A 15,321-nucleotide genomic window follows, 5' to 3' on the forward strand; every position below is an offset into this window, starting at 1 on the left:
TTATGGAAGTATTTCTGTTTCAGAAACTTGCCGGTTACTAGAAAAACTTGTTTTCCCAAAGGTATTGAGAGACACATGAATCGTCTGAAAAACTGGAAGTCTGAATATCAGCTAGCTGGTGCCCACCATCAGTTACTGTGGCTCCCTATGGTTTCTTTAAACATGTATTTTCTGACAATAGATGGATCCAGATCCATCCCAAGGTCCAGATTCTCTTCTCATCATGTTTACACACAGGCCATGCTCACATGCGGACCAAGACTGAACCCTAGAGACCTCCAGGCCCAGCAGCTCAGTCAAATCAGCAAATTAGATGAGACCAGGATTGTCCCTAGCTTCCAAGACTGAGTGAAATGAAAAGAGCCACATTTATGTTAGAAAACTCCAAAACAGGTTTGCTGTCTAAAAAACGCCTATTGTAAATGATCCCTAGACTATACCTACCAAAACATACCTTGGAATTGTCCAGGAAGACCGCTAGTTGAAACAGTCCAAATTACCATATTCACATGTCCAGTTCCTGGTATAATTGCATTTACTAGTACAGACACAGCCAGAGAGCCCAGGCGAGCACATGCTTTTAGTTACGTGCTTCAGACACCATGGTCCATGGGTTTATATTTTGAGCCCATCTCTCCTACACACATTGGAGGAGTCTTGAGTCATTTACGTGAAACTAAAATGATGAATGTGGATGGAAACAATGCAGGTGACGAGGTCTGCTTGGTTTTTGTGTGCATTGTCATTTCTGATGTCATTTCAAGCGCATTGTCAGTCCTATTATTCATTTGACAACAGATACTATAGAATATACTCTCAATCAGGGACCGGACCTATGCTGCAATTCTGCCTGTCCTTGGACAACTCACCTGGGAAGATCTCCCTACACTCTGCAACGTGGAAGCTGAAGCTCAGAGAGAAAAAGAATGGAAGCCCAAATGACATACAAACCTGTTGATATTATAAATTGACTATATAATTTAGTTGAATGAGGCCTCAGCTACTTATATTTCATTAAATTTGAAATGGATTGCCAAGATTTTGATTTGATAAAACACTATTGTTTAAGTTTTAAGGCATTACAGTGCTGTAAGGATTATCCAATGTGGGTCACACCTAAAGAAAGCAACACTAGAAACTACTCAGTGATGAACATTAATATGTGAAAATGTTATTGCTAGTAAAACTTTCATCTGTTCAGTCATGCATAATATAACTATAATCACTCTTGTTCAAGTGAAATAACACTTCTGTTCTTGGAAAAAAAGTTCTCCTTACTTTATTGCTCAGAGAATTTTATGGTGCTTTTTATTATTAAATCCAGACCAATTTTACCTAAGGAGCATAACAAAAAAGCTGTAGGAAATACCATTAATCTTTTCACACTTTTGTTGGTTTTCCCTCAGAGACTGAAATATTATAATCTCACAGAAGAAAAGCCAATTGTTGAGTCTTCATTTTTGTTAATCCAACTGGTAAGCAATTCATGGTAAATCTATAAATCCCAAATAATAAAGTCACTGGAGACTGACAAATTATTTTTGTGAGCGCAAATGACCGTATGTGTTAAAAATGATGATGATAAAGATTCTAGAATAACAAGAAGAGGAGATATTGTTTAGAAAAAAATATGATAGCCGTAAAAATGTTACTTAATGAAAATAGTGAAAACTTTGAGATTTAAATTTGAAAGTATATATGCATTATATTATATGTAATGTATATTTTGAAAGCTGGTCTCTTTTCAGAAAGAAAATCAGGCTTGCTGTGTTCATCTGCTCACATAAGGAGATGGAGGCTATTCACACGGAGGCTATTCTCAAGAGCATGACAAGTATGACCTATTATTTGTAGAGGAAGAAAAAGCAAAGTACCGTGCACAAAATTTTTACTTTACACACTGAAACCTATGCAAGAGAAACATTTCTGAGTTCCATGGCAGTATGACTGGGGCCTGAACCTTTCACAGAATAAATGTCAGCTGTGTTTTTGGGGTCACCATCACTAAGGAAAACGAACTTATTTAAAGCACTTAAATATAACTGTATATATGTTAGAAAACTATTTCTAAAAAAAACATTCTCAGGTAAACTACATATGCATCACTACACATGTAAAAGCATAAAGATTACAGTGTACTTGCAAAGATCAGAGTCTAAAGAAGATCACCTTTTGCTGTCACTTAGGTGAATAATTCTGATCAGGTTGCAGTGTAGACAGCAGAATCCAAATCAGTGTAATATTACTTTCTAAACATTCAACCTGGTAATTGGGTATTGATTATCAAGGCCAGAGTCCTTCATGGCCTTGCCTGCTTAAAATGGACATGAAATGTGACACATGAAACGACTGAAGGTCTTGCGATGTTGTGACAACTGCTAGCAACATACCGAAAATTCTTCCTGAAACTTTAGGTTGTTGTTTGTGCAAAGCTCTTCAACATGTTGTAGGAAGGATTTCTTGCTTATTGGCCTGAAAGTAATGACAGAAGAATTAGAAACCTATAGGGAATTTCTCTGTCATTCTTTTTATTCTTTTATAACTGCAGTTTATTAATGAACAATGCTTTTCAGATCAATAGAAACAGATACGGATAGGCAGAAAATTATAAATTGCTTACAGCATGCTTATTTGGTTTGTTTTCAGTCACCTAAAATAGAAGCATTTTCTCCCCTTGTTGTTCCCCCTCACCAGATTTTTAACGTTGCTAACGTTAACAGTACTGTAGGGTAGGATTGTTTTTATAGGTAACAGCATTCCAAGGCAAGGTTTCGACATTAATGGAAATTTGTAAAGTTATCATAGCATTCTAAAGTACATAATACTTCTTTGTCGCACAGAAAACATTTTATACATTGCAAGGTTTTAGACATATAAAATATTGCAGTGACCTCATTCTCATAATGACATGGTTTTTAAACCCCGAGGAGTTTAAATATCCCTGTATTACTTCCCAAGCTAAAACACAGACATGCAGACTTCACCCCAGAGAGAGAGAAAGCATTTCTCCAGTTACCATGCAATTAGTCATGCTTTTATGATTTATACGCAGCTTGGAGTTTTTTTCCAATAAACATAGAGGAGGGAACCACACATTGAGACTCACCGATGACCACAATATAAAAATCTTTAATCAACTTACTTGATGGATTTTCTATAACTAAGTAACCTGCAACAGAGATTTTTGTTAAATGTAGCAAGCTGAGAGGTAACCAATATTGTGCATGTATTTTAGATGAAATACTCAAGTAACTAGAGAAACAGATTTATTTCTTTCATGAACTCAAATGCTGTTATATGTCAGATATTTTGGGTGATTGTTTTGCTCTGGTTTTATCTCAGGTATTGGCAGATATGGATATGGTAGATACAGTTTCTATCATTGTCTTCAGATCATTTTACAGTGTTCTGGGCTCATATAGCCCTGGGAAATCCATACTTCCAGCACACCACTTCATATACATTGACAGGCTTCATTTTACACTATGTACTCAACATCATTCTTCTAAGGGCCATTTCAGAGCATAAGGGTAGGATTCACCTGACTGAATACAGACACCTATTTCTGAGCCAGTCCCTCTAGATTCCTTTTATAATCACTAAAGAGAAATAGGTGTGATTTCATCTCATTTAAAGCAGATATCTAAAATAAGTCACCGATGAATCATGCTACTGGTGTGCCTCTACAGAAACCAAACAGCTATGGCTGTTTTTCTAAAGACTTTAAAAATAAACGCCTGCTTCCACGTTCATTTTACACGTTCACTGCTCTTTCTGGTACATGGCAAATTTAGAAACTGTGCTACTTATTAAATCTTTAACTCGATCCCACAGCAGGTTCATGAAGATGTTACATGAGCATCTATACTCAGGGGACCTCCAGATGGCCTTGAAACTTGGTCATCACCATCACCTCTGAACACATTTTAAGAGTGTCTCAGCGTTATGGATTGAGAAGCCAAACATTGGGCGCTCAGACTCACAAAGCTTGTCTAAAAGACCAAGCCAAAAAGTTCGAAGCAACACAGTTTAAAAGACAACGTGCCCCTTCAAAAAAGCTGTAAGTATACCTTCGTATATTCTTACGTACAAATACTACAAAAACTATTCTATAATACAAACACAGATGTCTACTGCTGTCATAATTTTAGTAGAAAAGACAACAATTTGCTTTAAAAATATTTTGGTTTATGAAGTTATACTTAAATATTTAAATTTTAAATTAGATAATAAAGTGAGATTAATACAACTGTTGAATAATTTGTTATTAAGTATCAGAGAAGCTAATTTCAAAGCTACTACAGAGGCTTTGTGGCACATACTTTGTTAGGACAGTTCTCTTCAAACAAAACACACTGGCTATGAAAGCCTTGGGTCAGTCTCACTGGAGTGAAAACAAATGTAAGAAGTCACAGAAAAAAGGCTCAAACCCAAAGTGCTTACTAGGACTGAAGGAGAGCTTTAGAATGAAAAAGAAGGCAATAAGATGACAGAATCTTCAGAATGTTTAGACATCTAGCTAGTGCTTGTCGTATCACTTATGCTCACATTACGTGGCAGATGAAACTACCATCTAGTAATATTGGCACCATTATAGAGCTAAAATCTCCTAAAGAAAAAGTATTCTTAGTAGCTGTGCCAATGTACTGCACGCAAATAGATTTGTCTTCGAGCAGAGAGGAAACTTTTTTTAGGCTTTTTTCAGGACAAAGTTATAAGCAGTCTCTGCAAGGAAATCACACATTTGTTTTTCCTTCGAATTCACCTGTCTTCACCATAGAACAACAGAAAAAAAGTCATCTCCCAGTTGACATCTCAGTAAGTTTTTGAATACTGTTGGCTTTCCTCCTCTTGAACTGATAGCAATTAGGGGCTTACTGCACCTAATTTACAGTAAGCAAATGCAGTTTGGTGATTAGGGAGTAAAAACTACATCTATGCTGCACATAAGCAACCTGGGTATGTCATTTAGTGCTTCAGTGCTGAAGGTACGTGGATCCAACAGCAAAGAACAGAGGAGACAAGCAGGAGCATTAACACTATCGTACTCAACAGTATTTCATTTTTTACTTTCACTCAAAGCAGGGACGTCAAGCACTGATATAGCTCAGGAAATAAACTAAACACTTAGTGGTACATATGTTGCTTTCTAGTTAATTTTTAATATTAATAACAGGTGGGGTTTTTTAAGGCATAATCATATATTATCTTTCACAAGCAGTAAACATTTTCAAAGGAGTAAGGCACCTACAGATTGACACTTGAACCTCTCTGTGGGCATTTTAGTGAAGAACTTGATTTTTAGAACTACTGACTCACACTTCTGTTGGTAGCAAGTGCACATTGCAGTGGCTTGGCAGCTCAGAAAATAAGATGATCTAATTTAAATGCTTATATGAGAATTAATGTCTAACTCGAAGGCTGTGGCAAAGATGTTGGCTTTGTTGCATAAGAATCTTCAGAAGGGATGAATTTTGTATGCTCACTAAAGACTTACAGCTATGCTCAGTTTCAGCATTGTCATACTGCAAAAATCTTTTTTCAAGTCTCTTGACTTGGAATATGTGCTAATAATCTTTCTTCAATGAACTAATACTCTACCACCTGTAATCTTGTTCTCCACATTTCCCAGTCTTTTGTATAAAGCATGAGAATTTAGGTATCGCTAGATCTTGATGAGCACAACTTAGAATCAAACCATGAAGTTGCAAATTTCCCTATTTCAGCTGGACAATTCCAGATTCCCACTTGTCTGACTTTGAAACTAGGAAAGAAAAACATTCTCTAAGATAAAGAATGCTTTATTGCCTTAAATCTGATTTTCTTTTAAAACAGTGTATTGTTTCATGTGTGGGATATTTTTGAGGTCTATCAAAAATCTGAATCCCACTCAGATTACTTATGATAGAGCTAGAAAGAAGCCATTTATTTGTGTTGGCAGTGGTAACTGAAGACCATATTGTCACACAGACTCGGCTTTCTCTCTGGGTCAATCAACTGAAATCCACAGGGAATTAAAACTTCGTCCAAATAGAAAACAAAAGAAATGAGTATGTAGGCAAAAGGCTTAACTCATAAGCACCATTGATGCTTCCTAGGAACAACGGAGGAACTAATTTTTAGCAAGTTAATTGAAAGCAATATGGAGCTTAACCCTTCCTAAATATTAAAGGCCTAAGGAAAGAGAACACATGGTCATTTCTTCCATTGTACCAGGACACGTACATTCATAAACCTTGTGCTCCTGGGATATAAAGCTCAGGAAGCCTGGTTTTGATAGTTGATTACTAAAGGGAAACTTGTTGAAGAAAAAGGCAAGGCAGGAGCCATGCCTATCCCCACTCAAAGAAAGAAGAAACAGGCTGGTCTAGAGAAAGTAACGTGCGTGCAGAAGTGTTACCTCGAATATAGACATCTACTGAATGCACAATACATAGGAAAGGCAAGATCAGACAATAATTTTATATACAATACTTTTCCATAAAGAGTTCTGATTACCTGGTATTTGCAAGGGTTACAGTGTCTGTAATTCAGAAATATTTCTTCTGAATCTGTGCCCCATTTCATTTGCTTGACAATCTGTTTCACACAGAATGAAACAAAAGTCTCAAAGCGTCCACCATAAGGTGTAACTTCTCAAGGAAAGATCTTAAGAAACGGAGGCCTACATGGCTTTAACCTTGCTGCATAAACTACTGCAAAAGTAGGGTGCCAGAGAAGAAGTCTCCAAGGTGACCACCTGGAACAGGGAACAGTTACTTGTCCCTCGCCAAACCTGGTGCACCCTGGAAATTTAGTGACAGAATCTATTCACAGCAGATGAATGTCTGCTTTGAAAAAGTGACTTTCTCCAGTCTTTGACTTGAGGCTCCAGTATACGTATATTCGGTGTGTTTAATGAACCAATGTTTAATTCAGCTTAGGCTGATGGGCCATATAGCTTTTAAAAAGGGTTATTTTTTTTTCTGTTACTGCATGTCTCATACCATCTCCACCATCATGGAGATCAACATTCAAAGTTAACATTTTGGCTTCACAAAGCGGATCTTATTTTCCACTGAATTCAGTAAGACTTAATTCTCTACATGTGCTCTGAAACTACATCCCATTAATTAATTGCCTAGCAAAGACTTGCTGCAAGATGGTGTATATGTATTAGCTGGTATTAGTAATTTTCAGACACTGAAGTTTTCTAAGTAAATTTTTTTCTGATGACCATTATGTTAAAAAGTTACTACTGGGAACTGAGAAATCTCCTGATTTGAAAAAAATGTTGACCAAAATAAAAAGTTTCAAAATTGGCAAAATGGGATACTTCGCAATTTTAAATTTGATGGTTTTTCTGCTTAAGCTGACTCTTCTAATGCAAAATAATTCATACTAAAAATGTTATAAAAATGTGTTAAATAAAATGGGTTTTATTAACCTATACTGAACATTTGCTAAGTTTTGGTTCCTTAAACTTTTCAAGCTTTTGAATTTTTCGTCTGCTACATTTCCAGTCATATTCTTACAGAACAGAAAAACCTTTTCCTACTTCTTTTTATTTCTCATGTGATACCAGCTACACAAATTTTCTGAGAATATGAGCCAAGATCATAGGCCACGATCCACTAAGTATGAGAGAATGTCTGAAGGGACAATGTATGAGAGACAGTCAAGAGCAATCTCATGGAGCAGGCTAGAGTATCTTGATTCTGTGGATGAACTGTGTCAGCTGCAAGTCCATGCCTTTACTGATTTATAGTAGTTAACGTGATAAATAATACACTGGCTGAGAAATGACAAGACACCTGGTTTCCAAAGCATCTCCTTCAAATGAGCACTGAATGGGATGACTAGTACGTGCAGAAAAAAATCTATACTGCTCTTCTATCACCTAAGACTTTCACACAAACTCCCCATCAACCTTTCAGGGTAAAAAGTATACTTAGTTGGACTGGATTTCAGATGATTTACTGCTATCCAAGAAATACAAACAAGCCAGCCTGGAAAAGGAGCCTGCCCATCTATGCTATCCTCATACAAGTACAAGATGCCATGAACTGAAACCAGCATTCTGCAACACAGCAAGCTTTTCAAACACAGCTGAGACAGCTGACTAAATGCAGCCAACGTATGGCAGTGGGTTACGCAGACGCAGTCATGCATGGTCCCATTCCAAATGCATGGTGAATTTGTAAAGGTTGCGCTGTAGTCATCAACAGGTAATCCAATAGTTTAACATGCTAACATGTCACTGCTTTAACCACAAGTCATGAGAATGGTAAGGACAACACAGGAACTGGGACGGTGGTTGGTTTCTACATAGCTATTCCCCAAAGCCAACAGGTGCAAAAGTTCTTTTGTGGTGCAACTGTGGAAGTCTGAAAAGAGGCAGCAAGGATATTTTGGACATTAGGTTCTGCTGTAAGCTGCCTTGGTGCACGCTGCCATGCTTCCATCAGCTTCTTGTTATAACTCATCATTACTGGGAAGGATGTATCTATGTGAAAGACAGCATTAGAAACACCTAAAATACAGGCTCCTTAAGAAGGACAGGCAGGGGAGATGAGGTGTCACTCTCTATGTCAATGACCAGCTGGAGGGCATGGAGTTCCACCTGGGAATGGATAAGGAGCCGACCAAGAGCTTATGGGTCAGGATCGAAGGGAACACAGGTGCAGATGGTGTTACAGTGGGGGTCTGCTACAGGCCACCCAACCAGGAAGACCAGGTGGATGAGACCCTCTTGTAGACGGATAGGAGCAGCTTCTCATTCACAAGCCAGGAGGCCTGCATGGATGAACAGGGAGCTCCTGCAGAAACTCAAACTCAAAAAGGAAGCCTACAGAGCATGAAAGCAAGGACAGGTAGCCTGGTAAGAATACAGAGAAGTTGTCCAAGCAGCCAGGGATCAGGTTAGGAAAGCTAAAGCCCTCATAGAATTAAATCTGAACAGGGATATCAAGAGCAACAAGAAAAGCTTTTATACGTATGTTGGTGATAAACGGAAGACTAGGAAAATTGTGGTCCCTCTCCAGACGAAATGGGGGACCTGGTCACCTGGGATATGGAGAAAGTTGAGGTAATCAATGACTTTTTTGCCTCGGTCTTCACCGGCAAGTGCTCTAGCCCCACCACCCAAGTTGCAGAAGGCAAAGGCAGGGACTGGGAGAATGAGGAACTGCCCACTGTAGAAGAAGATCACACTCAAGACCATCTAAGGAACCTGAAGGTGCACAAGTCCATGGGACCTGATGAGATTCATCCGCAGGTCCTGAGGGAAGTGGTGGATGAAGTTTCCAAGCCACTATCCATCATATTTGAGGAGTTGTGGCAGTCCAGTGAAGATCCCATTGACTGGAAAAGGGGAAACATAACCCCCATTTTTAAAATGGGGAAAAAGAAAGACCCAGGGAACTACAGGTTGGTCACTCTCACCTCTGTGCCTGGCAAGATCACAGAGCAGATCCTCCTGGAAACTCTGCTAAGGCACATGTAAAATAAGGAGGTGATTGGTGACACCCAACAAGGGCAAATCATGCCTGACAAATTTGGTGGCCTTCTATGACGGCATTACAGCATTGATGGATAAGGGAAGAGCAACTGACATCATCTACTTGGACTTGTGCAAAGCATTTCACACTGTCCCACATGACATCCTTTTCTCTAAATTGGAGACGCATGGATTTGATGGACAGACCACTCGGTGAGTAAGGAACTGGCTGGACGGTTGCACTCAAAGAGTTGTGGTCAATGGCTTGATGACCAAGTGGAGACCAGTGATGACTGGTGTTCCTTGGGCATCAGTATTGAGACCAGTGCTGTTTAACATCTTTGTCAGCAATATGGACAGTGGGACTGAGTGCAACCTCAGCAAGTTTGCTGACAACGTCAAGCTGTGTGGCGCGGTCGACACGCTGGAGGGAAGGGATGCCATCCAGATGGACCTTGACAGGCTTGAGAGGTGGGCCTGTGCAAACAAGTTCAACAAGGCCAAGTGCAAGGTCCTGCACATGGGTTGGGGCAATCCCATGCACAAATATAGGCTGGGTGGGGAACAGATTGAGAGCAGCCCTAAGGAGAAGGACTTAGGGGGTGTTGGTTGATGAGAAGCTCAACATGAGCCGGCAATGTGCCCCTGAAGCCCACAAAGCCAACCTGAACTGCATCAAAAGAAGCGTGGCCAGCAGGTCGAGAGAGGCGATTCTGCCCCTCTACTTCACTCTAGTGAGACTCCACCTGGAGTACTGTGTCCAGCTCTTGCGGCACCCTTCTTATGTCCAACATAAGAAGGACATGGACCAGTTGGAGTGAGTCCAGAGGAGGGCCACAGAGATGACGAGAAGGCTGGAGCCCCTCTCCTATGACGACAGGCTGAGAGAGATGGGGTTGTTCAGCCTGGAGACGAGAAGGCTCTGAGGAGACCATATAGCAGCCTTCCAGTACTTAAAGGGGGCCTACAGAAAAGGTGGGGCGGGACTCTTTATCAGGGAGTGTAGTGATAGGATGAGGGGTAATGGTTTTAAACTGAAAAAGCGTAGATTTAGATTAGATATTAGAAAGAAACTCTCTACTGTGAGGAACAGGTTTCTCAGAGACGTTGTAGATGTCCTGTCCCTGGAAGTGTTCAAGGTCAGGTTGGATGAGGCTTTGAGTAACCTAGTCTAGCAGAAGGTGTCCCTGCCTATGGCAGGGGGCTTGGAACTAGATGATCTTTAAGATCTCTTCCAACTCTAACCATTCTATGACTCTAAAATGTCTCTTTTGGTCACTGACATTACGAGAACAGAATCTTACACTTATTGAAACATTCTTTAAAGCTTAAAAAAAGCCATTAAAATGAAAAGGTTTTGAGCAGATAAAGGATATCCTGCCTCTCATTACTATACGTATGTTATCTAGTAGGGTCCCACAGTATATGTACTGACTTCCAGTTGAAAAGATGGCATGAATCCTGGCCTGAGGAACTCTCAGTGCCTGCACTTCAAACTTCAACAATTTGTCGCAATATCCAACAAAGGACCTGGGCAAGGAGCCTGCAGTAGCTTCATTGCAGCTACTGTTTGAAAAATAATAATCCAAAATTTAACAGCTGCATCATGTACCTTACAAGAGTGGCAGAAGAAGAGAGTCTTTGCTGTTGGCAATTAGAGTGGGGAAGGAGGAAAGAGAGAAATACAGCTGGAAGGACATGACAAACTGCAAACCAAAATGTGAGACTGACTGATTAAAACAAGGGTGATGTCACTAAAACTGCTGAAGCACTGTTCATTAAAGGCCTTTTTGTGCATAAATCACACAATGAAATGCACGTAAGTATGAAATATTATAGTTTCCAATTACCCTCTAGAGTTTGAGACTGTACAAATCTGAATATAATTTAGACAGAAAAGTGTCAGATTAGTATTCTGCAAACTGATAAAGGATTTGACTGCCTGGATATGTTGCTGAGATTGTAACAGCATAGTACAAAACAGCTGCAGCGGGAGTGAGTACAAAAGGCAGTGGAGAAAAAAAGGGAACTTCTCTTAAGTACATACATTCTAACTGCCAAGGGAAAGAAACAGCACGTTTCTTACATCGCATTTGCACTACATTTGCTTCAAGGATATGTTGTATATATCAGTCCTATATTGTCATAACGTGTTACAATCTCCCTGTAAAAATTGCCCTGATTTATTTCAAAATAGTTGTGGGACTGTTGTACCTTAACATTAGGGACTAAAAATAAACATGATTTAATGATGAAAAATACCACTGTTTGTCACTAGTATAGCTGCAAAGATTGACATTTCATTTTGATTAACTGTATCATTCAATATAGGACGGTAGCACACAGGTTAAGAGAACAGAATGGAAAACACACCACGTTGCTTCAATAACACAAAAACTTACTGGATGACAAATATCTCCTTGCGTCTAAAGAAAAATGAAGAGTATCTGGAAGTAAAATCCATTGACACTTTAGTATATAAACAAAATTAGTACTATCCTTATTCATCTAACAGTTTGGAAACAAGGCCATTTTGAAGATCCATCAAGATCATTTATACAAGTCACAGTTATCACAGTGCATTGGCAATGGTTCTGTCTTCAGATAAGGTTTTCCACTGTTATTAGCAAGTACTAAACAATACTATGTGAATGACACGTGCCCCACACAGAACATACCACATCCATTACGTCGACGATTTCCAGATGATTCATAGTATGTTTTCTCATCTGTTACAAGCAGCCATTCCTGTGTGCACTATTTCGAACAGGTTTGGACATGCAATCAACTTACTCCATGCCACACACATAGACATACACACACTCAAACAAAACAGGTCAACAGCTACCACCTTTCATCTTCCATCTATTCCTAGTCTGCACCAGTAGGATGCCTGACTGCTAGGGCAAGACTATTTTAGGCTTCTCATCTTTAAGGAGACTGCCTACCACAGCGTTTCATCTGACACAGCGGGGAAAATACAGGTAGGTAAAGAACGTTCACCAAACATTTCTAACTCAGTTGGACGTCATATATTGTTGAGAATCAGCATTATATTTATTCGGTGAATAATATCCATATTTCTGGCAGTTTTCCTTCTGGTAAATATCTGTGACAAGATTCTTTGTCAGATAGAAAAAATGAATAGCACGGAACTGCTGCATACACTGAGTATGCTATCAGGGTAGCCAGTGTGCTGAGGTCCACAGAAACCCAGATGTTATGCAAATCCCTTTGTGAAAAAAATACTTTCTAAATGTCAGTTAAACAATGACAGATTAGTTCTTGAATTAGTTGACTGGGACTTCTGGGAGTTTGACTCTTTCAAAACGCTTGTATAGGTTTTGCGGTCTACACAAAACACTGGGCCATCAAAAAAACTCAGAAATTCTGCATGTTTAAAAATATGTAGCCCTTTTTTTGCTAACACAATTAAACAGTGATTTGCACTTAGATCTTTATCTTGTTGTAAAAAGAGCTGAAGATTAAGTGATTTTCTAAAAGCTAGTGAGAAGCGTCTTGAGGATGGAGGTCATTCTTTGAAAGAGGATCTTAGTGACCTGTGTAAATAAGAACACCACAAACACTTCCAAACAAGCAAAGGTCAGAAAGGGGTCATGGCTACAGCCCCTTTGGACTACTGTTTTGCCTAAGGAGTACGCTTACCGTGTAAATCTCTCATCCTTCAGCTCCAGGTCTGCCACTGTGATCAACTGATCCAATTTAAACTTAGTGTCAATAATTTCAGCATCTCGTGGGGAGTATGTGCCTCCCTCTTTTTGCTTTTGCCGAATTCTAAACAGAAAATAATAGTGAAAAATAAACATGCAAAAGATTAAAGGACACATATGTCAATACTTTGATTAGAAAGGCTGAAACTGAAAAATGGTTGCTGGGAATCCTTCCTTGACCTTTATTCTGCTCCAGCAGTTACACTGTCTAAAATTCATACAGAAAGAATCTAGCCTATATACTCTTTCAGTTTTCCTACATCAATTCTTTGGCAATGCCTGAATGGTGCAGCTGAGGAAGAAATTATGTTGAATGTGCAAGCTGACACCATGTATGCAGTACACGATGCTTCTTTACAGGGACATTTTGTTCACAATTTGAATTAGAAGTCGATTTCTCTTTCACATGCGAGAATTCAATGTATTTAACTGATAAATTTATTAGTAAGATGGAAAACAGAATTTAGAGTATTTACTTCATGTCAAGCTGTCAATAGGGTTAGCCATCATGCTAACCAGCCAGCTGACACTCTGATCTGTATCCTCAAGTCAATAGAGAAGGGGGTCTGAAAGGGTAAGACAGGCTACTGCTCTGATTTACCCTCTGAAGAAGTTGGTTTTTTCTCCTTCATCTGTGGAGGCTACACTCACTAGACTAAAGCATTTGTCAGTCCCTCCCTAAATTTCTACATAAAGACACAACAACAGAAAAAAAAGAAAAGAAAATGCAATACATTTTTAAATGACAGCCTGGTTCCATTTATAGGACTGTTTCAACTCTTCTTTAAAACATTTTTGAGTGTTTGCAAACGTGATATGGCAAGGATACATAAATCTCACCTTGCAAAAGCATATACTGCAGCCACCAAAAGAACAACTGAAAGTATACACAAAGTAACAGCAAGGATAACTTCTACAGATCTTCCTGACAGTCCTTCTCCTGCAACATAAAGTAGAAATCTATTTCATAGATTCATTATAATTTTTACATTTCTGACAGGGTGAAATCAGGGAGTGATGAGAGACAGACACTTTTCTCTCTGTACAACCACATCTGGTTTGTGTCAGTCGAAGGGCAGCTCAGGAAAGAAAAATACAACAAAACCAGAAACAATTTATACAAAGGTTCCTAAGCATTGCTTATCTATGCAATACATAGTGCTAATAGCGTGTGTCTACAGCTATGGGTGCAGCCATCCCCCGCTGCTTTTCAGGTTTGCCTGCTGAACAGGTTCAGGTAGGTGTACACTGCAGCACCATCGGTCTCAACACTGAAGCCTGAGCTGAGCTCCTGCTTCAGTCTCTGTGCAGCCGCTGCTCTAACAGCTAGGAGTACTCAAACTCCAGAAGGGGAAGAGCCACAACTCTAAAGCTCTGAGGCTTGCAGCCGTCACTCACAGGCACAAAATAAAAGATGCTTTTTTGGAGATACTCTCCTCAGGGTGCTGAAGGAACCCACCTAGTAATCGGATCTGAGCTTTCTGGATTAATCTGCCTCACTGACCGTTGACTCATGCTCTTTATTTATGTGGGAACTGGTGATGTTGTTAGGAATAACCACCAGCAGGCCAAAAGAAATCATAACGGCCTCTATGATGAAAAGGTAAATGTGCTGGTATTCTAATCAGTCCTTCCAGGGGAGAATGAAGGCTCATTCAGAGACTGATAAACCATTTAGATTAGTAGCTTCTAGACCTCTTTTTGAACCTGTTTGGTGCTAAATTTTTGAGACTCATGTAATTCCCCACCCTTCTTGGTAATCCTGTCCCTATCCCAAAAACCTCAGCCTCTTTTTTCCATAGGCACATGGTGAAAATAAGAAAAGCAAGGGAATACTACTGCTGGTATTGTTCACCTCTGCTGACATTCACCTCCACTTGCTGATCCACTGTGGAAAACCAGATCCTAGCTATGAAACTTAGATTTCCCACTCAATGAACAGCATTCTCATAAGGACACACTGGGAAACACTGCGGTCCTGGCTTTGTTCCTCTCAAAAGGCTCTGATTTTTGGATTAGAGAGTATATTGCGGATGATCTAGACTGCATAAACATTGAAGAACGTGATTAAAATTCAAAATGATACTGATTTAGCTGAAGAAGTGGTCTTAA

General features: G+C 39.4%; 1 protein-coding gene across 5 annotated transcripts in view; it reads right to left on the minus strand.

Moving 5' to 3' along the window:
- PTPRQ (protein tyrosine phosphatase receptor type Q) overlaps positions 1 to 15,321 on the minus strand; it is a 137,711-nt gene that overhangs the window by 16,239 nt on the left and 106,151 nt on the right. For all 5 annotated transcript variants that reach the window (XM_063322867.1, XM_063322866.1, XM_063322865.1 and 2 more), the window contains 3 exons: positions 14,050 to 14,149; positions 13,145 to 13,273; positions 2,391 to 2,472 (listed from right to left, as the gene is read on the minus strand). In XM_063322867.1, coding sequence (XP_063178937.1) covers positions 2,391 to 2,472; positions 13,145 to 13,273; positions 14,050 to 14,149 — 311 coding nt within the window. The remainder of the gene's footprint in view (positions 1 to 2,390; positions 2,473 to 13,144; positions 13,274 to 14,049; positions 14,150 to 15,321) is intronic.

This window comes from Chroicocephalus ridibundus, chromosome 1 (assembly GCF_963924245.1).
Source record: "Chroicocephalus ridibundus chromosome 1, bChrRid1.1, whole genome shotgun sequence".
Classification (NCBI taxonomy): Eukaryota; Metazoa; Chordata; class Aves; order Charadriiformes; family Laridae; genus Chroicocephalus; species Chroicocephalus ridibundus.